Below are 25,666 nucleotides of genomic sequence, written 5' to 3' on the forward strand. Positions count from 1 at the left end.
CTCAGCATGTCTTTGGACTGTGGGGGGAAACCGGAGTACCTGGAGAAAACCCCACGATGACATGGGGAGAACATGCAAACTCCACACACGTGACCCAGGCGGAGACTCGAACCCGGGTCCCAGAGGTGTGAGGCAACAGTGCTAACCACTGCACCACCATGCCACCCCGGGACCCAGGATTATATTAAACAATCCTTTAAAAAGCTACTCGCTTCCATCATTGGAAACACCTTTTTAGTGGAAATACATTTCACTCAGGAATTTGAAAACCCGGTTTCCCCAAAATGAAATGACATTCTGCGAGTCACTACAGTGTGTTATATAATGTGTAATGCGCAGTGGTGGCTTAATAGTTAGGGAAGCACACTTGTACTTGAAAGATTGCAGGTTCGAGTCCCTGACCAGCAAGGCACCTCTGAAGCACCCTGAGTAACGTACCACCCCCAAGCACTGCTCCCCGAGCGCTGAATTAGCGGCCCGCTGCTATGTCAGGACGTCACATATGGGTTAAATGCAGAGGATACATTTCGTTGTTGTGCACTGTGGTGTGTCAACGTTGATTCTTATTATGGACACCCATTAAAACACCGGTAACACAAACAGGTCATAATCCATTAGCTTGTGGGGAAACATTTACGGTAAATTAAGGTTCACATTTAATTGCATAAACTAAGCAATTCGTTCTTGAAAAATTCTAAAAGTTAACTTAAGTGTCTATTGTAAAAACAGCTCATTTCTTGGCAAAAAAAAAATGCATTTTAATATAAATGATTAATCATAATTTTAGAAATATGCTTGGCAAATATTTTAAACCGAAGGCCTTTAAAAAGTAAATTTGTTTATTGAACAAACAAAAGTTACAAAACTAGCACATTTAAAAATGGAATATTAACTCCATAATAAGAACATAAAAGTTGGATTAAAAATAAGACATAAAAACAATGGTCCTCAGAATTCATTCAGCAGTGGTGCAGCCAGATTCTTCATGTCCAAGGATTGCAGCTGGGAGAGCAGACTAATCCTCAGTAGCTTACTGCTGGCATACTTCTTCTTGACAGCCTGCAAAATGGACCAAGATGATATGACTGACAGGCCTTTAACCAATGAGGTGACAGGAATTAGACGCCGGCTCACAGCATGTTTGGTGAGCCCTTCGTTGACCCTGACGACATTCTTGGCCATGTGTTGCATGATGGGCCTGAGGTGGACTTCATCGTAGCCGGTATAATGCTGCTGGGTCACAGACTGGAAACAGGCACCCGGAAACATGGGGGGAAAATATTACATTGCCCTCATGCCAGTGATCAGCCTGCTTCTCAATATCCCTCGGGGGGGGGGGGGGCAGGCATTGACCTTACCCACTGCTGTCCATCAATAACAAGCTGGGAGAGACACAGTGCGGCAGCAGCAATTTCTGAGGGCCGGTAGTGCAGCATGTCGTAGTCAGTCAGGGTCAGCTCCATCAGGTACTTGGCTAGTGTGTACTTCACTGCATCGGCCTGAGATCAAGCAGAATGGGGCACATCGAGTCCAGAAGCAGGATCAGATCCCACCCCCTGGCAACAAGCCATACCTTGCCAGCCTTCGACACCCTCCTAAGGAAATGCAGAGGGAGAGGATAACCAAGCTCAAAGTTCAGGTTCTCCAGCATCAGTATCTCCATCTCACAGACCTGTGCCCTCGAGAAGGAGTCGTCTGCGAGGTAGACAAAGTCGGCGATCTCTGGGGCATACATCTCCTCGTACTTGCTCGCAATCAGCATGGCCGCCACACCAGCCAGCTGCAGCTTCCCCTTGGGCACAGGCTGCACCTGTGAGCACATGGGTATCTACTGACCAATGTCCAAGGTGGCCGCATGCTCAGATCGGGAGGGTCACTTGCCTGGAGGAAGCGGTCAAGGATGGCAACAGTCAAGTACAGCGTCTCCTGCAAGAGCTGGAACCTCGCATGCACCTGGATCAGCCAGTTCACCAGGAGAGCTCGCATGTGCTCATTTATCTCATAGCCCCGCATGTACTGCGGCCAGATAATGTGCTGGGCCTATGAGAAAACGGGATGCAGAGAGGGGCTAACTGGCAGCATACCATCACTTTGAAACAAGAGCAGCTGATGCAGATCATAGGGTCTTTGCTGACAACTTCTACATTCTATTGCAAAACAGCTATAAAAGCACACAATACCTCCAGATCCTTGAGGTACTTATAAATATCCTTTACGTAATCAGAACACAGCTGAGGCATGCCAGAGTCCCCTTCATCGATGTCTTCAACAGCAAAACGGGTGCTTGAGAAGGCTTCGTTCGTGGACACGTCGGCACACACCACAGCAGCGACCTCTGGTGTCGCCTTGTGACACACAGGTAAGGCAGCAGCTGGCGGAGCTGGCAACTGGGAATCCGACTTCGGCTTTTTTGTAGCCTGGACTTTGAAGGACGCTGATTTCTACGGGAAGAACTCCGAGGTTTATATGCCGTTACTGGAAGAAAAATGCATAGTTCCAGCTGCAGCCTACCTTGGCCGGGCCCGGTTTCCTAGCGAAGTTTGACAGCTCCGTAAGCGCCGCTCGCCTGCTGCCGGGGGCATCGATCTTGCCCAGTGCCACCGCGTTTTCGCCATTCCGGCTCTGTTCGGGGGGGAGATACGGCGTTAAAGTAGCGCCGGGGCCATCGGGAAGTTCGGGACATTTTTCCCGGTAGCCGGTCTCCCGCTTATACTACGGGAACCCAAGCCGTCGGTCGGTCTTTGAGTCTTACCAGGTTGACGATTAAATGCATAAAGCTTTATTTCATTGGTGGCCAATGAAATCGCGACGGGGAAAATATGCCAAAGAGGGACCCGATCAGTTCCCGTGGTGCTTTTTGTTACCAGTCCGCCCCTGGCGTTAGATATTTAAGTGCTTGAAAGAAAAAGCATTGTGTCCCGTTACAGGAGTTTACCATGATTCCTCAGAGTAGCCAATTTTTTTCAGTCGAGTGTTATACGGGGTTAAGCGTTTTCTCCGGTGCAGGCATTGCACAGGTCTATCCAAAACATGCCTTGAATGCACAAACAGCTCATTTGCATGCTTTTCTACTAGAAACAATGCTACAAACACAAGCACGGCTACTTACTATCGCGCCGATTGCCAGAGGCATCCCACTTGTCGTCTGAAATTATAAAGTTAAGACACAAAGATCACGGGTCTCCGCAGTCCGTTCGTCAAACAACCTTAGACTGGTATTCGTAAGCTTGCCAATTAAGCCCCTTAAACGTCATTTCACTCTAGCTTTAATTGGATACTGTTTCACAGTCTTTATATAATTGGTTGTCAAATAACATGCGCCAAAGCGACTGTTACCATTGTAATTGTGAAGTAAGATACTCCGTTTCCGGAAACTACGTATTAATGTCTTCATACAGGAAAGAATTAAAAACGAATAAACTTAATACATCAGAAGTATTGCCCATATGGTGTGACCCAGAAGCCGGCCGCAGCCACATGCTTGGGGGTGTGTGTTGGAGCGCAGCCCAACCCGTTTGCGTGCGTACGCTTTGCATATCCCCGTTTTAGTTCATAAATATGCACAGCACTTTAGTATACAGTAAGCACAACAGACAAGACACAGATAGTTTCCTAAGTTTATTAATATATTTTTAAAACTAATATAAATCCCTCAGAAATCTTCAGGCCTTCGAATACATGGATTGCGGCCATACAGAGCAGTATTTCCATTCAGAAGGATTAGTTTCTCAGGAATCGGAGAAGATTCACATCTTCACGTCACTTTCATATTCACGGGGCCGCTGTCACGTCGCATCTTTCGATGTGCAAGTATATGCAAGTTAACTACTGGAGAATAATAGTGTTTAGTTGGTTTCAGCGGCAGGAAGCTCCTGCCGACGCGGCAGAGAGAGGAAGGCGGCGCGGACAGTTTGCGAACTTTTTTGTACGAGCACATCGGGACAAACGGCAGGACAGATCCATGGATGAGGATCCATTCGAAGTTCGTCCTTTATTAACGGAGATGGCATGAAAACAGCGGCTGCAGGCTGAGATCACCCAGGGAGCTGGTGGATCCACAGGCAGCTCACAATAGAGAGAAAACCAGAGGAAAAAGTCCCAGGAGCTCATGCCGTCCACCTCCCTATAAGCTAAAAGGAAGGGGGGGGGGGGGGGGTTAAGAAAAATGACCGCTGGAGAACAGAGGACACTGAATTCCGGTTGTTAGCATGTAGAAACGGCTGTATTCAGTTTCATGGTATCCATGTTGTTCTTACGTGATGAAGCACCAGCCAGCAGACTGGACTGGGTGCAGAAACACTGATGTAGCCACACTTCGGGCCGCTGGTCCTATTGCACCCCCACCACCAATCAAGGAATGTCAATTTGTTTATTTCCTCTGAACCCCGCCCTGCACCCCGCACTCACATGGTATATGACACACACACAGAAACCGAACAAAATAACAATCACTGATCAATGATACCTGCAGTGTTGAGACAGACGCTGAGCTGTCATTCGCTCCATGTGCATCGCAATGCACCGTTACATAGAGCAGCGCCCCCTGCCTGCCAGTTCAGGCCTGGAGGAGCCGAATTCACCACATGTGCAAAGAAATGCGTAACACATAGCCATGCAAAAAAAAAAAACACACACACACACAAAATTGACACTGGGGGGGAAAGGAACGCTACAAAACAAGACCTTATAAATACATTTCAATTTCGATTTCAAATCTTTACTAAGGACGTCATTCCGAGCAGTACTGGTGTCATGTGACAGTTGGCACTAAGTTCGATGCTCATTTATCCTCTATAATTCGGACTCCGTTTCCGGAACGCCATGGGTACTTCCTGACATCTTTGGTTCACTGCAGTGCTGACAAGAAAACGAGGGATGAACGGACGACTAAAGTCAAGCGGAAAGGAAAGGGGGATGACATCAGCTCTCCGCGGACAGCTGGGCCTCGATGTCCACCCTGCAGATGGGGCACTTCTTGTTGGTGAGCAGCCACTGGTCCACGCACAGCTGGTGGAACAGGTGCATGCAGGGAAGGCGTCTGCAAGAACAAGGGAGAGAGAAAGGGGGGGATGCTCAATCCAGCTTAACATGCTGTTTCCAAGATGAGACACCAGAGGGCAGAAGAGCCCAAAGCCAGAGAATCACACGAAATCTAAGTCCAGGGTAATCATTTCAACTTTAGCCCACCAACAGAAAAGACTTCGGCTTCCCCCCCCCAGGAGAAATACCCGTCATTTTCATCCTTTAGTACTCAAGACATACACTTCACAGAAGGGGGGGGCTTTCCACACAGTCCCTGATTACAAGGTGACAGTGACAGGTTCAGCTTCCATGACTGTACTCCTGAACTACACAGCTGGTTGTGTTGTATAAAGCAAAGAGCATTTTGAAACAGACTACGCCTGTATATGAAGGTAACGCGAGCACCAAGCAGGCGTGCAGCCGGGCCCCGGATGACGTGTGCCCCGGGGAGGAGCCGAATCAAAGGGCCACCGCGCTTGTGGATCTTGGGCCATACCTGACGTCTTCTCCCTCCTCCAGCACGGAGAGACAGATGGTGCATTTCTCCTCCGTATCTTCCTCCATCCCCTCATCATCATCCTGCTTGCTGTGCAGTTTTCTCTGCACGGGCGAATGAAACAGAAGGAGTCAGTCAGTCTGGGCCGATGGCGACACAGACCAAAGAGCAGATTCACACAGGCATAAAAGTCCAGGGCAGGGGGGTAGGGGGTTGTCCACAATTGGGGCACACTTAAATACAGGCCAGGGAAGTATGCCATGCCCCCCCCCACCACAATAAGCACTCCCCAGAAAATCTTCCACTTCATTTTGAGTTTCCTCACACAGACAGACACATGCAGGCAGACAGACAGACACATGCAGGCAGACAGACAGACAGATACCCCACTCACCTTCTTGTACTTGTGCGGGTAAGTGCATCTCTCTATGGTTCCCTGAGACGCACCGCGGTTCACAGTGCCCAGTCGCTCCTCCAGGTGCAGCAGATCCTGGGGGGGGGGGGGTGAATAGCCAGGACCATTAAGCACAAAGTGGAGGCCCCCAGGGACATGGGTGTGGGGGAGGGCATGCCTACCTCATATGTCCGTCCAAAGCCCGGCATCCTGGACGAGATGTAACGGATGTGTGGGTAGCTCACGTCAGGCATGCCGGCGTGCTGTGGGGGGGGGGGGGGGGGCGGTGAGCATCACAGACACGGCATTACGGCCCCCAGTCAGCATGAGCAGCATGGCGTCCCATCATGGGAACGCAGAGCGAGCAGAGCGGCAGCCTCACCATGAAGGGCAGCGGGAAGTGATGCAGCCGGGGGGGCGGGTGGTAATGGGGCAGAGGGGGGGGCAGGTGCCCCGGAGGGTAAGGGGTCACAGTGACACTGGCATCAATCCCCAGGTCCCTGCCAAGACGGACACAGGCCTGAGACACGCGACTCGCACAATGTAAAAATCGAAAAGAACAGAAGCGACACATTTACAAGAGAACCGGCTACGCAAAGCAAACAGGCACACGAGCTAACGGGCCCCCCGGGGCCCGTGGGAGGGGACTCACCAGGCGGCCCTCTGCTCCGGCTGGCGCGGGTGTGAGGACATGGTCTGCGGCACGTGGATGTGGTGGCCATGCCCGTAGTTGGGGTGCATCCTGTGGGGATGTGGTGGGGGTCGCTCGTGGGCGCGCCTGCCAAAGCAACCGGCTTTGAATGGGCGGGACTAAAGAACCTATAAAGCGCAGTGCGCACCAGGCCCAGCGCGACGGCCCCCAATCAGACCCACGGGGGCGCCTGCCATGTGGCCACCGCTGGTACTGCTGAGCAGAGAACCACAACCCATGGGTCCCCTGGGTTAAGTCCTCAACCATGTCTGAACAGCAGTACCCACATAAGCACTGGGACCATAGGCGTGCAAATACCAACCGCGACCCCAGAGAGAGGCCCCGCCCAGAATGATCATGCGTGACTTTCAGAAGGCAGATATTAGCGACAGATATAAACCTACTACTGCTGCTGCTGCTAATGCGAGGCATCATGATAATGAGCTTATCGTTACTAAATTTATCATCATTGTTGTAGGAGCCTCTGAATTGTATGATTGCTTGTTTGTTATCCTCTAGGCTCCCGCACAACTCAGACAAACATAAGTGGTTGAAGGATTTATGGATGGATGATGAGAATGAGGTTCTGGCATGGGGGCGACCTACGTGGGGTGCTGCATCATCCTCCGCCTCTGGACCTCCATGCGCTGGAACACTTCATGCTGGTGCAGCCTCTGGACGGAGGAGCCGAGCGGGGCCTCAGCGGGCAGAGAAGGCGGCGGCACTGGGGGCATGGTGTGCCCGTGGGAGTGGGGGGGCAGGGGTGCGTGGAAGGGGTGCACGGGGTGGGGGATGACGTAGTCCACCTGGGCTGCGGGAGGGGCGTTGCTGTGAGAGTGGGGGCAGGACGACATGGTTTGGTGGTGCAGCAGGCGAGTCAGGGGGCCATCTGCATGTCAGGGGAAGAAGAGGACACCATGAAATCTACCTACCGCACAGTGCAGCATCACTTCTGCTGTTCGTATGTCAGGACACTAGCGAAGGAAGCTGAACAACCAAGACGAAAGGACAGGCCGCCAAGGGCTGAGCGCCGGCATGCAGATCCTTCCGCTAAGCGCTGAGCATGCACTCCGTCACGTCGCATCATCTGCTCGCCATTTCCGCAGCACAGCACGACACTAAATCCCTGACCCCAATTTTTTTTTGAGAAAAATTCTGACCCCACCTGTATCACTAGTTATTTTCTGCTTTCATAAATGCTATTTTATGGTCGTTCAGCAATACGAGTCACCCCCCCCCCCAATTAGTCCATTAAATGGAGTATTTGCTGTTATTTGTCTCGCCTATATGCTATTTTGGAAACGGAAACCTGCCAAATAAATGTATGTAAAATGTAACAAAAACAAAATTATCAATGATGGCGCTCACTCACAGGGGGGGTTGACATACTGCCGGCATGACGACAGCTGGGCGGGGGCCACCATGCCGGAGCTGAAGGTGTCCATGGCGCTGGGCTGGCTGGCGCCAGCGGGTGGAGCGGCCTGCGAGGTGTAGAGGGGGGGGTCGCGTGGAAGAGCCGGGACAGCAGGGGTCAAAGGCCGAGGCGGCGTGGAAGCTGGTGCCGGGGGGGCCAGTGGCCACTGATCCCCGCAGTGCACCACTGCTCAGGTCCACAGGCAGGGTCTGTGGGGGGAGGGTTGAAGGTATCCATTCACTTCCAAAGCATATTCAAGAACCCCCCCCCCCATAATCAGTCACCTCCTTCCTGCCACAAACTTCTTTAGAATAATGGCCACCCACACGTTTTATTAGGTGATCAGTCCTGATTAGCCAAACGGTGCTCATAAGCTGAGATGGGGGGAGATGTGGTGGTGGTGTGGGGGGGGGGGGGGGGGCGCTCAACATGAAGATGAGTCATTCAGCAAATGAGGACTTCAGATTCCAATGGAGACAGTGGGAGGGGGGATGTGGCTTCTAACACAAACAGAGAATTTGGCCGGTGCTGCAGTCACAGGGCTGTAGGTACTCGGAGGCCGCAGAAACCCACCCATTTCACGCGTCTCAGGACTAAACATTTTATCTCTGCTGCTCTTGGGGGGGGGGGGGAGGGGGGGGGTAAAAATGAAATAAAATCTGATGTCCTGACAGCTTTAAACAGACGCAGCAGGAAACTGATAAGCCTCCTCTAGCAGAGATAAGATCAGGCTGAGAGATGGCGGACAGCAGCTGGTTAGCTGCAGCTACATTTCCAGCCTGCAGTTTAGAGGCATTGCATGCAGTGCAATACAAAAGGGAGGAGTCGCATTCTGGCTGAGGCACGGGGCGGAAACCGCAGGAAGTGAAGGCCAGAAGCATGCATGGACTTCAGCGCCACACAGGCACGGGCTGAGTAGAGACTGCAAACCTGAACATCTCCTCTAACAGGCAGACTTAATTATTCGGTGGGGGGGGGGGGGTCTGTACTGCCGGCACAGCGACACCCTGTGTCAGGGGTTCAGATCTGTGCCTCGGATGAGCCCCTTCCAGAGCCGTCCTGGGGCTCCTGTGCCGGGTGACACCCCCAGGTCCTCACTGAGTCTCTCTTATCGGTTACTCTTCCTCATTCAGAGTTACAACGCAGCCCTCAACCTGCTCCTAATAACTCACAAAGCCTTTGCACATGGTTCCAACTCCTGCATCTCAGAAATCAGCTTTTCACACATTGCAGACACGTAACCCGAGAACAGGCCGATTCCCTTTTTCAGTTGTGTTCGCATGAGTGAACAAGGTACAGACACCAAATGCCCACCAGGCCATGAATACCGGGCAGACCAGAGTGCGCCTCTGGGCTCGAACACAGCCCGGTGTGAACGCCTCATCATATATGGCTCTCTCACCAGCATCCCCTGGCTGCTGTACCATCCAGAATACCAGCTCCTTGCAGGGCTCAGCCTACCTGGTCATGGCACTGGCTGGTGGCGCCACCTGCTGCTGGACAGCTCCCGAGCACCCCCACAGGCCGCTCCAGGGGGCAGCTGGGCTCGGGGAAGGCCATCGGTGGCTGCGGGGGAGACGCCACATGGTGATGGTGGTGGTGATGTGGGTGGTGGGAGTGACTATGCTGGGGAGGGGGCGGTCCTTGCTGGCAGCTGGAGTGGGCGTGGTCCAGGGGGAGGTGTCCTGGGGCAGCACCTCCACAAGGGGAGTGCTGGGGGCAGCAGGAGGGGAGGCGGGGCATTGCTGAGCCACCCGCCTCCCCAGGTACAGCCAATGAGCCTCGCCTGCCGTCATCTGACAGAGAAGCGAAAGAGGAAGAAGAAAGCCGATTAGGTACACAGCGAAAGCGGCTCCAGCACATATACCCAGCTCCCACCACGGCCAATGGGACCTCCTTACCCAGTGCGGAGGGTACAGCTATGTCACTGCCATGGCCTTGTGTTCCCAGAGTGCTCTGGGGCAAAGCGGCGAAGCCAGCGACGCGGCACGAGGGCCCAGGGCCGTCATGGGGGGGGTCTGAGGTAGAGGCACTGAGAAAGGAGGAAGACGACCTCATAGGATGGGAGCTGGAGCCGGAGGACGCCGCCGCCATGGAGGGGTCTGCGGGCGAGAGAGGATGCACATGGTCAGTGAGAGGTTGGGCCAGGTACCGCCGAGAGTGTGAACCCGGAAAGCCCAACACGGGGCTCCGCCCCCCCCACTCACCATCCTCATCCACGGTGAGGTCCACCACCTCGCCGGCACTCTGCCGCAGCGGCTGGATGACGGTGGAGTTGCGGTGCCGGCTGCGGTGCTCCAGTGTGCGGCCCTGTGAACAGCTGGGGCCCCACTGCATTCTGCCATGGCCACCTGAGGGGCGGGGCCTGCCGGGAGAAAGAACAGGACGACCAATCAGACGAGAGGCCGGACACAGAGCAGCGTAGAAGCTCTTTCCAAGACACAAACACAGGCAGGGTTAGGGAATCCAACAGCGGGGCAAGCCCTAGATCAAAGGTGAAAGGTAAAGTGCACAACACTTTCCACACTCAAAACTGCAATAATCCGCAAACGAGACCCACGTGAAGGATGGGGTCCAGGTCAGGGAAAAAGATGGGGGGAGCATCATTAAGTCATCAATAATGAACCAACAGAAGCTGCAGTTTGCTTATCTGGAAACAGGGAGCCAGTGATCACGGGAGGGGGGAGCACATAAGCACCAGGGAGAAGGGAGAACATCCACAACTGAGGGCACTAAATGAGGCCATCCGAGGGGGCATTAGACACTCAGGGGGGCTCATACCCCACATCACTTCTGGGTAAAGAGCCAAGGTCCTCAAGGGACAATAATTACCTGCAGCTGCATTTCCCAGCGTGGCTAATTAACAGATCAATTAAATTAAATGAGTGTGTGTGCTGTGTGTGTCAGTGACACTGCAGAATGTGTCCTTTACGGTCATCATTCATGGAGCGCTGGCTGGCCGGCAGGCCCCACCCACCCACCCACCCACACTCTCCCTCTGCCAAATGGTCTCAAAGCAGCAAGGTGCCATGTGCCTCCTGGAGGCCATTACACACATACTGGGCAAGTTGTGGTGATGGCACAGGCTGGCGGGAACCACACACAGGGAAAGGGGCCCCTGACAGGCTGGGGACAAGAGGACAGAGGGAACATCGACATACTCAGAGACGCCAGCAGGGGGGGCACCATATCATCCAACTGCAGAAGCGACACTTCCAGACAAGGGTGTGTTTCTCAGAACCCCAATCTGCTAACACCATGCCATATCAGGGAAAATCGTCTGCTTTAAAGTGGTGTTCCTCATGTCCGTCCTCGGGGACCCACAGACAGTCCAAATGCGGACAGGGAGCAAAAACCTGGACCATCTGGGAATCCCTGAGAGCCGGGCTGAGAAACACCGCTTTAAAGCAACCAGTTTCCAATTTTCTTCATTTTCTGTCTCTTATTATGTAGTATATGTTTTATTATATTATTTCTAGGTTTCAGTATTCAAAGACTTCAAAACAAATTTCATGCTTGAAAAGAATCACTCTTTTCCAGGTGAAAAAGAAAATAGTACAAAACCAAAACACAGCAGACATCAGATTCCATTAATTGCTTCCGTACCCAAGCTAACGAGCTAACCAAAGCTAACGAGCTAACCAAAGCTAATGAGCCCGCAAATGAGCAGAAGGTCCAGTCTCCACAATGACTCTAGAAGAAACATGACCCTGGACTTGAGAAGCTGTTGGAAAATGGTTGGAGGGATAGCTGGATGGGGTGGTGGGGGTTATGGGAGATCAGATCAGGGGGCAAACAGAACCTGACAGCTGGCCATAGACTGACATCAGCCCGGCTCCAACGCGCCCTTCAGCAGACCGACCCAAAGGCTCCGGCCGGCCTTGATAAACACCAACTCCCATCAGCCCTCTTATCTGATAATACCCGAGTCTCCTAATTAAAAGCCGTTCTGTTCTCCGCTCACCCTTGGCTCCACAGATGCTGTGTGCCATGCTGGGGTGGCCTCCTGACCATGCAATCTGTGTAAAGACACACAATTCATACATTCCTACCATTGAGGGGACTCTCCATTCACGGTCATAACCCCAATTCTGATAACCTTGATCATTACCCATCCCTGACATCAACCAGAAATAACCAAAGAAAATGCAAAATCTATTGCAGTTTTTTGGATTCCCAGATTTTAATAAAACTGAAGTTTATATTGTGGGGACCTGAAAAGTGTCCATACAAGCTAAAAACAGATTTTACCGTGTCCCCACGATGTGTTTAATAGAAACCTGCAGACACACACGCACCCACACGGATCCTTGGAGTCCCATCCATTATGTAACGGAAATGAGGACAAAACCTCATGCCTGAAACAACCCATAAGCTTTATATCAAGGCTTCAGGCACAACAAGAGAATCTCAAACTCGAATCCACAACTGGGATAAAAGTCGCAGACAGAAATAGTTCTTTGCCCAATCTAGCTCTATGCTGGGTCTCTAACGAAAGAGAATCTCTCCCCCAGGCAACACGTGCTCTAAATGCATAGGTGAGGAGGTCCGAGCCTTTGTAAGAAACACCCCAAAAACAGCCTCTTAAAATAGTCTGGGGTTAACACAGCTCTCTCAGGCCATATGTCTGAAAGCCAATGCAAACAGAATACCGATGGGCTGACACGAAAAGGCCGACAGCAATCATCCAGAGAGCAATTAATCGGGGCTGAAAGAACGACACTGCTGGCAGCAGGAGAGAAGCTCACCATCCGAGCTATTTCTGGACACACCAAGCGGGATAACGCAATCAAGCGGGTGGAAATGATTTTACGCGTCATCCACCAAGGCACCTGAATAACAATCACGTGGAGGAAGTGCGGCGCTGATACAATGGGAAGTAAAAACACACACACACCCAGCGATGAGATTCTGTATTCCTTCCAGCAGAATACACACCATCTAATTTGGCTTGAGGTCACAGCACCCCCCAGACGGTTCTCCTCCGTTTTCTACAGCAGATGGCGTTTTGGCTTGAGAGATCAACAAAAGCTACCTTTCACTACCGTTTCACACTGGCCACTTCACACCGGCTTCTCCTAGGAACACGAGTGTGACCTTTTGCCAACCCTTGTGAGAAGCATGTGCACAACAGGCATTTTAGCATTCGGGGAACAATTTCCCCCTCTCAGTTACAAGATAACTGAACACTGCAGTACAATAAAATCTGTATTGGGCTCTGTACAATCATACACAAAAACATGAAACCATTTACACTGTGGTCAAAAGTTCAAGCAATTCCATGTTTCTCACATTTCAATAAAATAAGTTACTGTTTCCACGTGAGCAACAACCTGAACACACTTCTGAGACCCGTAGAAACAAAATTCCCCGCTTTCATAGGCAAAGAGAGAACATCAACAAAAACTGAGTGGAAGGTTCACTTCCACAATGATGTTTAAAATCCATTGTCAGCTGAATCACAACTGCACATTTTAAAATCATTAGAGAATAGAGAAGCAGACTTTTTACCTAATTTCTAGTAAAGCAAAAGCAGCCCTCTACAATGGACGCAATGAAATTATAAAAAAATAGCACTCACCATAAAATACTATGTTGATTGGCTCCAAAGTACATAAACACGGATTACGGACTGGTTTGGAAGCCAGAGGACCAGCATTTTTAAACTTAGGACAGACAGACATTCCACCGGCTGCTGGCTGGTCCTGCTTTAGCATCTAGACACGGCCTACGAGCAGAATGGCCTACGCACAGAGAAGGGGTGCCCTCATTGTGGCATTTCATTTCTTGAGTAATTTTGATCTATAAGTAGAATTTATCACATGCAAGTGAGAATGGTAACTGCAGGGGTACACAGCACTGCAATCTTGGTGTGTAGGTATAGTGATTACTACAGCCCATGGGGGGGGGGGGGGGGCAAGCACTGTGGCTGATTCAGTTAGTGAACGACTACTGATAAACAAAACAGCAGAGTCACGGGGGCAGGCGAGAGAGCTCACCTGTAGCTGTCTCCCACGGTGACAATCTCCACCTCGCTGTCTGTGGATGTGACGTTGATCTCCTCGCTGGGCTGGACCAGTTGGGTAGAATTGGCCTCGATCACCACCACGTCTTCGTCCAGCGGGCCTGCGATTGAAATAAAGCTTAATGAGTGAGATCTTGTGCGATTTACAGCACCCTGCACACAAACAGGTGACTGTGTTCACCAGGAAGCCAAACATACATACGGCTGCTTAAACATTCTGATGGCAACCCAGAGGCTGAACTGCCATAAAGTCACATCCCCCTCTGTCCTTAACCCACTTTGATGCTCCCAAGTCAAGGTCGGGCATCTAGCTCTGTAAAAATGAAATTTCCCCTGCTATCGTATAGCACTGCCTACAAAGGTCACCCTCCAGTCCCACACAGCAAGAGGACGTACCCACCCACAAGACACACCAACGTCAAACAGACCTTTCTGTCAAATCGCTTTCCTTTTCCAGGGTAACCTACGGCACTTTCCCACTGGCATACAGGAACCGGGCCGTAACAGAGCCGTACCGTGAAGAAACGCCATTTACAGTGCGATTCCAGCTCGCTCTGGTTTTCCACTGCAAATGGGTCGGTAAAGGCGGGATTTGTAGAGCAACAGTGGCGTAAAACTGAAGAGAAGCTTATTTACTGTTCGCATCGTGTACATCATGATTTACCAAGTGCTACTAACTACTTACATGTACATGTTATGTTAGCATGAAACGCTAGAGGAATTACCATTTGCTTGCATAACTTTGCATTACGAATCCATTCCGTTCAGCTGTTGTCCACCACTCTAAATGGGAGGTAGGAAACTTTCAAGTTCAAAGTTATCGCAAATGCATCAATATATCGCAATGTGTGAAACTACTAATAAGATTTTTCCTTCAGATAATTCACAATATTGGTCGAAAAGCAAGAAGTACCAATCAGATGGCTGACCAGCTTTTTTTGGTCACTTTCGGCCAGGCTAGTAAGCAGGGCCACGTCAGTGTGGGTACGGCTCACATAATTTACGATGGAAAAGGGTCTCTTTCCAGTACGACTTGGTTCTTGGTGATAGAAGTGCCAGTACAGGGCGGCTCATTTAAAATGCGACCTTTCCTGTTCTCTGCACGTGCCATCTTGACTCCATCTGAGCATCCAACATACACCACAGACCAAAGCTGAGTACGACAACCCTGAGCAGGAGCCTGGCACATGCCACCAGCCGGATTGGAGGCTGCGTCACCACAGGCTGAGGGGGAAGCAGGCCAGGCCAGGCCAGGCCATGCCACACCACTAAACTGTGGGGCGACCTAACGAAGTTAGTGTGTGAAACGCTGGGGAAATTCCATCCCCCGCGCCCCCCCAAGGCCAGAGAGGCTTGAGCAATATGAAAGCAGCAGTTTTTTTTTTTACTCGGGGTCCCATGTTTGCCTTGAAAATGATCTTGCCGTGATGTTTGTGCAAAATCTCTAACCTTAAAAACGCCCAGCATCTGACGTAATGGCTTAAATCAAATCTAACTTGGAACAGAGCCACCCTAAAGGAGTGTGCGCTTCTCAGAGAGCAGAAATCAAACCTACAGCTGTGTGCTAAGGCAGGGCAGGATGAGGGCCCCTGCAGGGCGCCTCTGGCTGGTCCCCTGAGGAAGTGTTGCACGGGAGTCCCTTCGTGGCACTCAGAAGAGACAGAGTAATCACAGGAGCAGGAAGACACACCCCCCCTCCCAAGGAAACAAACCTGGGTGAGACATGGCACAGTGATGAGACCCCCCCCAAGACCTTTGTGGAATTCTCCATCCTCCCCACCTGTTTCCCATGGGAAAACCCTCCCCCATCATCACCCGACTCCCTCCCCTTCCAATCTCAGAAGAACCAACAAACATGGAAACAACCTCTATCTGTAGGGAGCACTGTCTGCTAAAGGAGTTGGGGGGGGGGGGTAGTGGAGCCAGAAAGAGGCAGCTATTCACACAGCAGTGCCCTTTGTCTCCAAGGCTCTAACATCGCAAAAGGCGACCCGCAAATACCATGAGGCGGTGCTGTGTGAGCAGCCTTTTCCAAAGCGACACCACAATGCACCCGTGTCGGGGGGCGGGGGAGCCACAACCAGTACTTACAGCTGTGACACGCTAGGCAGATGGACCAGCGGTCCTTGCAGGGGGGGGGGGGGCCGGGCAGAGTGATATAACATTCATTGTGTTGACACCGAGAGACATGCCCGTTTGGGTGCTGGAAATTGACACAGATAAGCACGCGGCATTCTGTAACCATAACAGAGCAAACGCGGATGGCAGGGCGGTGCAGCTTAATTAATAATGGTACTGTATATTCAGAAATACACAAGGCACAGCTGCTCAACAGCAGGGGGTGGGGGCCACAGGAAACAGCCCTCTCTTTGTCCGATTGTTCGGCAGGGTATGGGGTGTGTACACACTAAATGCCTTAAACATCCAAACAAGCTTGGCTCTGAAACTCAGCACAGCAGGACGCTTCTCCCAACAGAGAGAGGGAATGGGAAGGAGGACGGGGATAACATGACGCGGAGACCAAGAAGGTGCAGCCAAGGCCAGCGATACGCCGGCGTACCCGATGATGCCAATTTCTGCTAAACAGAATCACTGTGCACGTGCCCTCCTGGTTAAGCAGGAGACTCTTCTAAAGATGTGCAGGAGCACAGTCCTTAGGCAGAGTCCTGCAGTATCAAAGAGGCCACAGCAGCACCGCTGAGCAGACAGAGCAGGCCGGACTACCCGTCAGCTACCCTCAAACACGTGCCTCCCTCCAAGCCCACTTCCTGACATATCCTCAGCTAGCAGCCTGATTCAGAAGCCATCCCCCCTGAACGGCAAACAGGAGCCAGCAGGGAAAGATGAGGAACACTGCCGGCTTGAGAGAGACCACAAAAGGGGCAAACGTGGCTGTGTTTATGATGAGCGGTTACATTACGGTCACACTGCGGTAGCAAAGACGCCGTGTGGCTGGATTCTCACCTGCAGCCAAGACGGCACCATCAGCCTGGCTGCTGCTGCTGCTGCTGCTGACATCCACGTAGAGCTCGTCCTCCGGCCCGGTGAAGGACGGCGAGGATGAGGAAGAGTCGTCGCTAGTCAGCTCCTCGCTCGAGCTGCTACTGCTGCTGCTGCTGCTGCTGCTGCTGTGCAGTAGGGCATACTTCCGGCGGGCGATCACCTCCCGCTTCCTGCGCTGTAAATAGCAGGCGCTCTTTTTGTCGGGGAGTCCGTGGGCTGACCCCGCCTACCCCTGAGGCCACTGCCCCCTTCGCCACATGCTTTCGGTGGGTCAGGCAGGGCCGCTTCAGGAGCACGGCCTCCGCCTCTGGCTGCGGCCATCGGTGGTTCCTGCTGCCCCGTGTCCGTCCCAAAATGGCACGCGGCCCGCCAGTGCCCCCTGCTGACGGTGCCTTTGACTGCTGCGGCTGACGGCGATTCTCAGCCCTCGGTCCTGCCCATGGCGCCCCGAGGCCCTCCTCATCCTCAGAGCTGAGCGTGTCCGAGTCCCTGAAACGTGGGCTGGACGAAGGGGACGACACGCAGTCGCTGAGGGAGGACTCCAGGGGGCGCTCCTCCTCACTCTGACCCTCAACGGGCACGCAGTCCGAAGGGCCCGCTTGCTGGCCCCTGCGCTTCTTACGCCCGCCAAGGCCCCTGCCTGGGTCTGCCTTGGCTGCTTCCTGCTGGGAGTCAGTACACAGTGGTGCCAGCTCGCTGCCTGCCTTGGCCACAAGCTCCACGTCCCCCACAAAATTTTTGGACTCCACAGGCTCCGGGCCGACCAGCGCCCCCTTCACAGGGTCACATTGGCGCATCGCGCTGGGCGGTATGTCGCTCTTCATCCTGGCGGGGCTCCGGAGATGCCACACGCGGGACGTTGGCACCGACTCCTAGCATTCCATGGGGAGGAGGGGGTTCCAAGATGGGGCAGAGGGTCCGACTCCACCCGCACCTTCTGGAGGCAACAAAAAGGAGAAGGAAGTAAGAAACTGAGCAGCTTAGTATCGGCCACAGCAAACAGATGCATCGGAGCTGGACTTAATTACAGGCATCTCATCCTCTCTTTGAAGATGTAAAATAAACTCAAGATGTGTAGTGCACACCGAAAACAGACTATTCTCAGTTTGCTTGTGTTGCTAGTTAATTTGTGTTCATGTGCAGGTGGAACATACCAAGAGGCCAAGCAAACAGCCCCCAAGTCATCCACACAGGGGCATATGCAATGGTAACAACCCTTAAGACAAGCAGGGATGCAAATTACCTGGTCTATAAGCAGTGCTTGCGAACTCTGTTAAAGAAAAACACAATGATAGTCTCCAACTCGGCCGTTAGCATTGTATCCACGACAAGCGACATTACATCAACGCCGAACATATCAACCAGACTGCTCCTGTTGCAAAGCAACAAAACCTCCACTTTGATGCCTTCAAGCCACAGAGTTATTCAGACGCACCAGGAAGGCGGGGCCAAGACCTCACCTACCAATCAGCACGCAAACCGGCTTCTGCTCTTCGCGTGCCACAAACAGAAGCCATCAGTCAACTCTGCTGGCAGACAGGAAGAGGAACAGGAGTGCTGGAAAAACTGCATTTACCTCACAGGCATGAATATGAGCCGCCGCAGCCGCTTCGGGCACAGTGATGCGCCACAGATAGCGGAGCACCGTGGTCACGTCTGATATAATACCCCAAACAGAAAAGGCATGAGAAGGGGAAGGGCGGTGAAGAAAGTAAGGTGGCAGTGTGGGAGACAGGCCCACGGCAACCTGGGCAGTAATAACACTCCAGCTGTGAGGAAGCAGGCCAAGATCCCATTCAGAAACTCGACTCAGACCGACTGTGGGAAGAACAGGAAAGATCAACAGCTCTGCCTGTCAGATGACAAACATCCACCCGCACCCTCCAGAGACAGCCGGCCCACCCTCCCTGTGCTGAAACGGGGGGAGCACTATGCTCCACTGGAATCACCTCAAGGCCCGCCATCTCCCAGCTCGTGAATTATGAAGGCGGCCATCTGTCTGAGACGTCCACGCTGGCTTCGGCATTGTGAGGCGACTGGAAGGGTGGGGCACTAAACTCGAGAGACCCAGGAACCCAAACAATAGAAGCCCAGTTTCTACATATTTTGGCTTAAACTGACATGCCTAATCTCATATCTGTGGGAAAGTCGTCCCGACAGCCACTTTCAGAATAACACCACCAAAGTACATAAATGTAACACAAAAAAAAATCTAGCTAGCATTCAGTGCTGCCCTGACTGTTTTACTGTAGTGAATCGCCTAAATGCTGGTAATGAGTCAATAATTATACTGGTAGGAAAACTGTCTGCTACCAATGGCGAGGGACTGAGTACCGACTCTGCACCAGTCCGGACAGCTTCTAAATGTCCATGTTCGCCTCACAATACTGGCAGGCAAACAAAAAAAAAACCTATAAAGAATGGATGTTGTCTCTGAGCACCAAAGGCCAGTTCTGTCATCACACAGAGTTTGAGCCAGACGGCTTATAAATTAGTCCCTGTGAAAGTGGTTCACATGGACTAAGATATCGTTTTAAATTCAGCTAACTTTCATTTAGCTGTTTGATGCAGAAGCTACTTTCAAAAAAATTAAGCCTATTCCGTCTGTTCTTTTAGTAATATTAACTATAATACATATTAATGTATATGGTAATGCATAACTACTGCAGTACAATAATTCTTTGCTGTTAATGAAATACTATTCATATTTGAACACTAACTGTAAATAGCTCCTAGCCTGCAAATTACTGTGAGTCATTTAGAAGGCATATTTATTAGCTGAGAATTGAATTATACAGTAAATAATTTAAATCTCGCACCACCATCCTTGAACACCTCACTCCTAGAGCAGATATTTACCAGGGTAACTTTGGAAGCAGCATCTTGACATAGTGCTGGAGCCCAGTGAGGGTGTGTTAGGGAGCAAACCAGAAGAGTGCTGGGTGGAGTGTCACACGGCAATAAACTGTGTACACACAGAAGCCACATGAGTTTTGCTGGGGGAGGCAGAATCTTTCCAGTGACCATCGCTAGTGGATGGGGGGCCTGACAGAGCATGCCCGGATCATAGCAGCATTAAGACATCTGATGCAGGTCCCGCGTGGGGGGGGGGGATGCGTGACAGCCATCAGTGCGTACCCGTCCCCCCCTGCCCCAGCACGATGCCTTCCACTAGAACAAACCCTGCAGTTTCAGCATCTGAACCTTCTGACAATGTAAACAAATTCAGCCCATCAGGGGTGGGTGGGTGGGTGGGGGGGTAGCTGGGTAGGAATCTACCACCTGAGCTGAGACTGGGGAAGTTAAACTGCAGAGAAACGGCCCTCAGGAGACCAGTATGCATGTTCAGCTGGAATGGAACCCCAAGGGCAATAAGCCCCCCCCCCCCCCCCCCCCCATCCCGCCGCTCTTTGCAGTTTGTGCTGCAGCAGACTGATGATCCTGGAGTAAGGCTGTGTAACCCAACTGTGGTGCCAGGCACGATCATGACAGCAGATGATCCCTCACGTTAGTCACCCGAAGGCCTGCCAGGTATGGCGTACGCATGGCCTCTGACAGAGAAGACAAGGACCAACGAGAGCCACACATCAGGACAGGCAACGGGACTTTATGAACGAGCCATGACCAGAGGCCACAAAATGCTTTAAATAATAGTGCATGCAGTGGGAAAACAAGACCAGAAAGGACATAGCTGCATCGAAGGGGATCCAACCCGATGGGCCGTTATCAACGGAAGCGCGTTTCCACGGGCAACGCCCAATAACACATGACCTGCGACCGCAAGTTCAGCTCCATAATGGCGAACACACACTGGCATCTTTACAACCAATAGACCGGCCAACATCTACAAAAATACGACTGGGTGACACAGTGTCAGGGAAGGGGGGCTCATCCTTAGTAGGGCACTTGGGGGATGAAACAATCCAAGGGCCCGGAAAGCTGCAGTAAAACTGACAGCGGTTCCATGGAAACCATAAGGAAATAGCTGAGGAGGGCTCCACGCCCCTAAACGCTGCAGGCTGGTTTTATGAATGCATATTTATGGTAAGAGTAGCTCAGACGTGATCAGAGTATGTTACTACATGCTAGAAACACATTCATCAATGTCTGAGGGACTATATATAAGCCACGGGCTACATGAAACACATCCACCAGGTAAGGCTGGATGTAAATATCTTCCTGCTTGACAATGTCAGTGAGAGCAACATATCTGCCTGGAGCATAAGCTATGTGCACCACAACGTGTGGGAAAGTGCGAGAGAGAGCAGAAATACTCATGCTTTAAGCGCTACCGGAGACTGGGACGCAGGCAAGCCTCTAGCGAGACTCCCCTGCAAGGCCTGATGAGCCGCAGAGCGTCAGGAGCTGTCGACAATGGAGACAAGGTAAGGAAGGAGGCCCACAGCACCTGGGCAGCAGCCCACCTGTGACTAAGGCTTGGGGGAGGGGGACCACCAACATGTCCTATAATAAGGTCTTGGCCATCAATGGTATAATGCAAAGGCAAATCATTAATTAAATCAAGAATAAATAATGAAAACTGAGGCAGGTACTATGGCTGTAGTGATTTATCAGCAAAGGAGCAGTGTTACGATAAGGTCGGGAGAAAAGTGCCACATCCCTTCCTGGAAGCACAAGCTGACTGAGAAGTAGGCCAAGGGGAAGCCTGAGGACCTGACTGCACACCGCAACATCAGCCGGCAAGAAGTAACCCAGAAAGCCATCTCACCGAGGCAGCTGCGATCACAGAGCAAACGCAGCATTTGAGGCAACCAGGGCCACACACACAGGGGAGTACGTGTGACTTTCCCCTCACAGCCACATACTCCACCAACAGCATTTCAGTCAAACAGTCAACTGAAAACCGAGCAGCTTGTCTGGGACACGCGAGTCCTTGCAGGTGTGGATGACACCAAGCCACCAAGCACACATCTGTGATCCTCACCTGGGGAGGGAATATATAAAAGGGGCAATAACAATGCAAGGAGATGAAGTCCTTACCTCCTCCACACCATCGTTCATCCTAGCAGTCGCACATTCTGATTGACCCAGCTGTGTCATAACTAATGGCTCTCAGATCACTTACACCAAGAACACATGCTATGTGCCAACCAGCCATTTATAACACCGCTAATCCAAAATAAAAGCATTTTTATGCTTCCTGTACGGTTATAATTTATTTTAAAAGCTGATACTGGGTGTAATATTTTAATTGGCCTGTGAGCCAAATTACTTCAAATTAATCAATTTTTTCACGAAAATCTCCCAGGAAATCACAGGTCTACATTAACATAAAGTTGATGTTTTGATGTGCTGTTATATTTGTTTGAACTAAAGACCTTGAATTAAGAGGCTACTCTACATAACAATTGAAGCCCATATTGCCTTTTTACGGATTCATTTCAGGGGCCACATTGACACCCCCTCCCCCACCACCTCCAGGGTGAGGGGTTCAAATCCCATCCCTTGCTCTGTGTGTTGAGCTTGCATGCTCTCCCTGTGTCATGCCGGTTTCCTGGTCTAAACCCAGCCTGCGCAATGCTACCCAGGATTTCCTTTAGCATCCATGTGATCCTGACTACGTTAAGGGTTTTGCAGATGTTTAATGCCATCTTTGAACAGGTACTTCAAAATGAGAGTGAAACCTTAAAGTAACACATTAAAACGTGTAATCTGTGTTTTAGACTACACATGTTTGGATTTAGTGTGCTGTAGTCCTAAGTATTCTAATATTGTTAATGTACATAACCTAAATATTAGTTCATCTGATTTTAATACATTTAATACTATTTTGGCAATATTACCAGTAACCCCAAGTACTCCACAAAATGAAAAAGATGAGCACACTTTAATGACTATTAAAATTCAAAGATGGAAAAATACCAATTTAGCAATTATAACCTTGCGAGATCAGGCCACTAACAATCATCCTCCAAACCCCTAATGATCATTATTAACAAGTTATTAGTGTATGAATGGGGAATAAAAACGAGGCGGAGAAGCCCACGAAAACGCGTCCAGACCCCATAATAACAGCTGACCAGCGGGCTGCCTTCCTACAGCACGGCCTGTATGCGCTGCCATCGGCCTTCGCTCCAAAAACAACCATAATTCCCTGTAATGAGGGAGAATGACGGCCGGTCCACTCCGGCCTGTCAAGCGGGAGCCAGCCGGGGCCCAAAGAGGCGTGGCCGGCGGAGGGCGCGCCGAACGCGGCTAGGGCACTGGGCCTGGCCGCCTCCGCCTGAAGTGGCGCTTCCTGAGGGGGGAAAATGGCGTAGACACAATCAAAGGTTTGCAGAAAAGAAGCAGCCCCCGGTATTATACAGGAAGAAATGGCCGCGTTTATACGCAGGGTAGAGGACAGGCGGTAGCTTCACGGACAAATAGCTAATCACTTTAGCTTTGTTAGCTGGCCAAGCCCCGACTTTCCACTGACAGCAGGTCCCAAACGCGCCGCTTTCAGTACTCCCTCTGTGTCCAGGCGGAGCAGTAAACCCGATTCGGTGTGTGACGCGCCTCGGGAGCCCGCTAAGGCGTCCGCTCGCCGATAGCAAGGCGACACCCGGGACGACGGTCACTTGCCAAGGCCACTTGGCCTGTAAGGTGGCTCTGCAAACGAAGGGCGGACTAAATGATGGATAAATCGGTGTTTCCGCCGCTGGCTGAGCCCCAGCCAGTTATACCCAGTTCCCGGCTGGTGTCTGACGGCTCCTAGCCGAAGGGCCCAGCAGCTCACGTTACCTCAGGCTCACTGACGCGGCTAGCTGGGCAGCTACAGCGGGAGCAGCCGAAGCCGCGCGGGCCAGACACGACGCCGATTCCCGGGTTACACACCGACCCAGCTTCCATCACCAAGCCACCCTCCCCCTCCGCTTCCCCAAAGTGAGAGGAGCCATTCCGGCTTTCCCGGCTCTGCCGCCCCAGACCAGCCGGGCGCAAGAGTCAAAAATCACGAAAACTTACCTGTATAACGAGGCCTCAGAGGAGCAGACCTTCCCCCGCGGCTCCTGGCTAATTGGCGAGCGATCGCTGCCCGAGATGCTGAAGTGTTACGGCTGGAGAATAAATGTCACCAGTCTGGAATTAAAGCCGACATAACAAAACCGGAGATCGAACTTAACCGAGCTATACTTATATACATCAAAAATATAATGTATTTACCATCACATACAGCACATGGCCGTGTATTTCATATGACGTTTAAACTGCCCTTTCTACACAATGACTGTCGCGCGTCTCGACGTCTTTTTATTCACAAGGCAGAAATGCGGGCCTGTGCTGAGATCCCCATTCCGGCCTGTTATTTATTCGGTCAGCCCTCCCTCCCTCTCTCTCTTTGCGCTCGGTTTGCCTTTTTTTTATCCCCAGACCCCTTTTGCCGACAGAAACTGTTCACGACTCTTTACGGCATTGCCATACGCTTGACGGCAGCTTGTACAATAACACGGCGCAGTGTGCCCACTAGTGGAGATGAAATTAACTAGCACATCGGTAAGGGCTCTAACTTCTGAAGGTACCCTATTGTTAAGAGAACAATACTACTACTACAACTGGTACTACAGTTACTACTACAGTTGCACATTATGCCTGCAGAAACAAAGGACTTCCCCTCCTATCTTGGTATGTTTCTGTATGGTGCCCCAGCCCTGGTTCAGTGGCTCCAGTTCTATTTCCACAGCACCTGTGGTTCCGCCAGTTCCTGGTGTCTTTTCTGGGGTCCACTGGATAGCTGTGGTGGACTCTTGTTCTCTGATAATGGTGTGTTTGATCCATCTCAAGTTTTTTGGCCCCCTGTTTTGTGCAACTCAGTGAAATTCTTAAGTCACAGTTATCGCTGAGGGGACAGACGCATGGTGGGGACGATAGTACCAACAATGGTGCAATAAAAGACAAAACAGCAGTACAATAAAATATAAAACAGTGGAAGACAAAGGGCAGGGATTATAGGAAGTGGGACAATAATTATGCCACCTTCTTCTCATGATGATGGTGCCCATGCTCTCATTCTTGTATCTAGTGAAGCAGTTCCTGGTTGAAGATGGTTTGCGACCCAAAAACGTGTGGGTTACTGGTGTGGAAGTTTGACGTTTTGGTGATGTCACTTTTCATAATTTGCCAACACCAAGTTTTAAAGGCCCATGATATTTTACACAATGTTTCAAGAGGTTGGGGACCCATAACCCTATAGGGTCTAGACAGCAAATCATTTTAAAAACATGGAAACAGGAAAAAATGCTGTTAAACTATTACTGACATGCAACTATATCCAAATACATTTATAAATACAACAGACATCATAAACTAATATTTCCCTTCCGTTTAGTTGACACTTTCAAATTTCAGAGTAATTTTCTTAATGCTTTTTCTCCATCTTCCAAAAAAAGTTGAAATTGTCCATCTACTTAGACCATAATTTGTGTTTTCTTTGTACTTTCTCTATGTAATTATGGCTGCAGAGACCCATACCTACCATTTAATGTGTTCATGCATTTTAGCTGTTTTAGAAATGTGAAATAGAAATGTGTTTGGGGCAATGCAAATGGCTTGTGAAATGAAGCTCTTCAATGTTCTTCAATCTGGTGGTCAGTACTCTGATGCTGCAAAACGTCCTGCCAGCC

The 25,666-nt window shown here is 51.0% G+C and overlaps 2 protein-coding genes across 2 annotated transcripts; both read right to left on the minus strand.

Annotated features, from left to right (window-relative positions):
* Window positions 1-821: 821 nt before the first annotated feature.
* Window positions 822-3,456, minus strand: LOC125706316 (G2/mitotic-specific cyclin-B2-like). The gene is made up of 8 exons (XM_048972963.1): window positions 3,110-3,456; window positions 2,512-2,622; window positions 2,181-2,441; window positions 1,882-2,040; window positions 1,574-1,810; window positions 1,359-1,499; window positions 1,135-1,245; window positions 822-1,059 (listed from the first exon to the last, which is right to left on the minus strand). Exons 1-8 carry the CDS (start codon window positions 3,131-3,133, stop codon window positions 949-951), a joined length of 1,155 nt encoding a protein of 384 aa, XP_048828920.1. The 5' UTR covers window positions 3,134-3,456; the 3' UTR covers window positions 822-948.
* Window positions 3,457-4,350: 894 nt separating this feature from the next.
* Window positions 4,351-24,437, minus strand: LOC125706306 (E3 ubiquitin-protein ligase Arkadia-like). Its single transcript, XM_048972944.1, is given in 17 exon segments — window positions 4,351-5,038; window positions 5,519-5,622; window positions 5,913-6,008; window positions 6,095-6,175; window positions 6,295-6,412; window positions 6,565-6,690; window positions 7,210-7,492; window positions 7,976-8,105; window positions 8,107-8,226; window positions 9,479-9,813; window positions 9,919-10,119; window positions 10,225-10,382; window positions 14,017-14,143; window positions 17,007-17,226; window positions 17,228-17,982; window positions 24,012-24,103; window positions 24,210-24,437. Coding segments are annotated over 15 exon segments (2,859 nt in total). The 5' UTR covers window positions 17,870-17,982; window positions 24,012-24,103; window positions 24,210-24,437; the 3' UTR covers window positions 4,351-4,920.
* Between the last annotated feature and the right edge of the window lie 1,229 nt (window positions 24,438-25,666).

This window comes from Brienomyrus brachyistius, chromosome 13 (assembly GCF_023856365.1).
Source record: "Brienomyrus brachyistius isolate T26 chromosome 13, BBRACH_0.4, whole genome shotgun sequence".
Lineage (NCBI taxonomy): Eukaryota > Metazoa > Chordata > Actinopteri > Osteoglossiformes > Mormyridae > Brienomyrus > Brienomyrus brachyistius.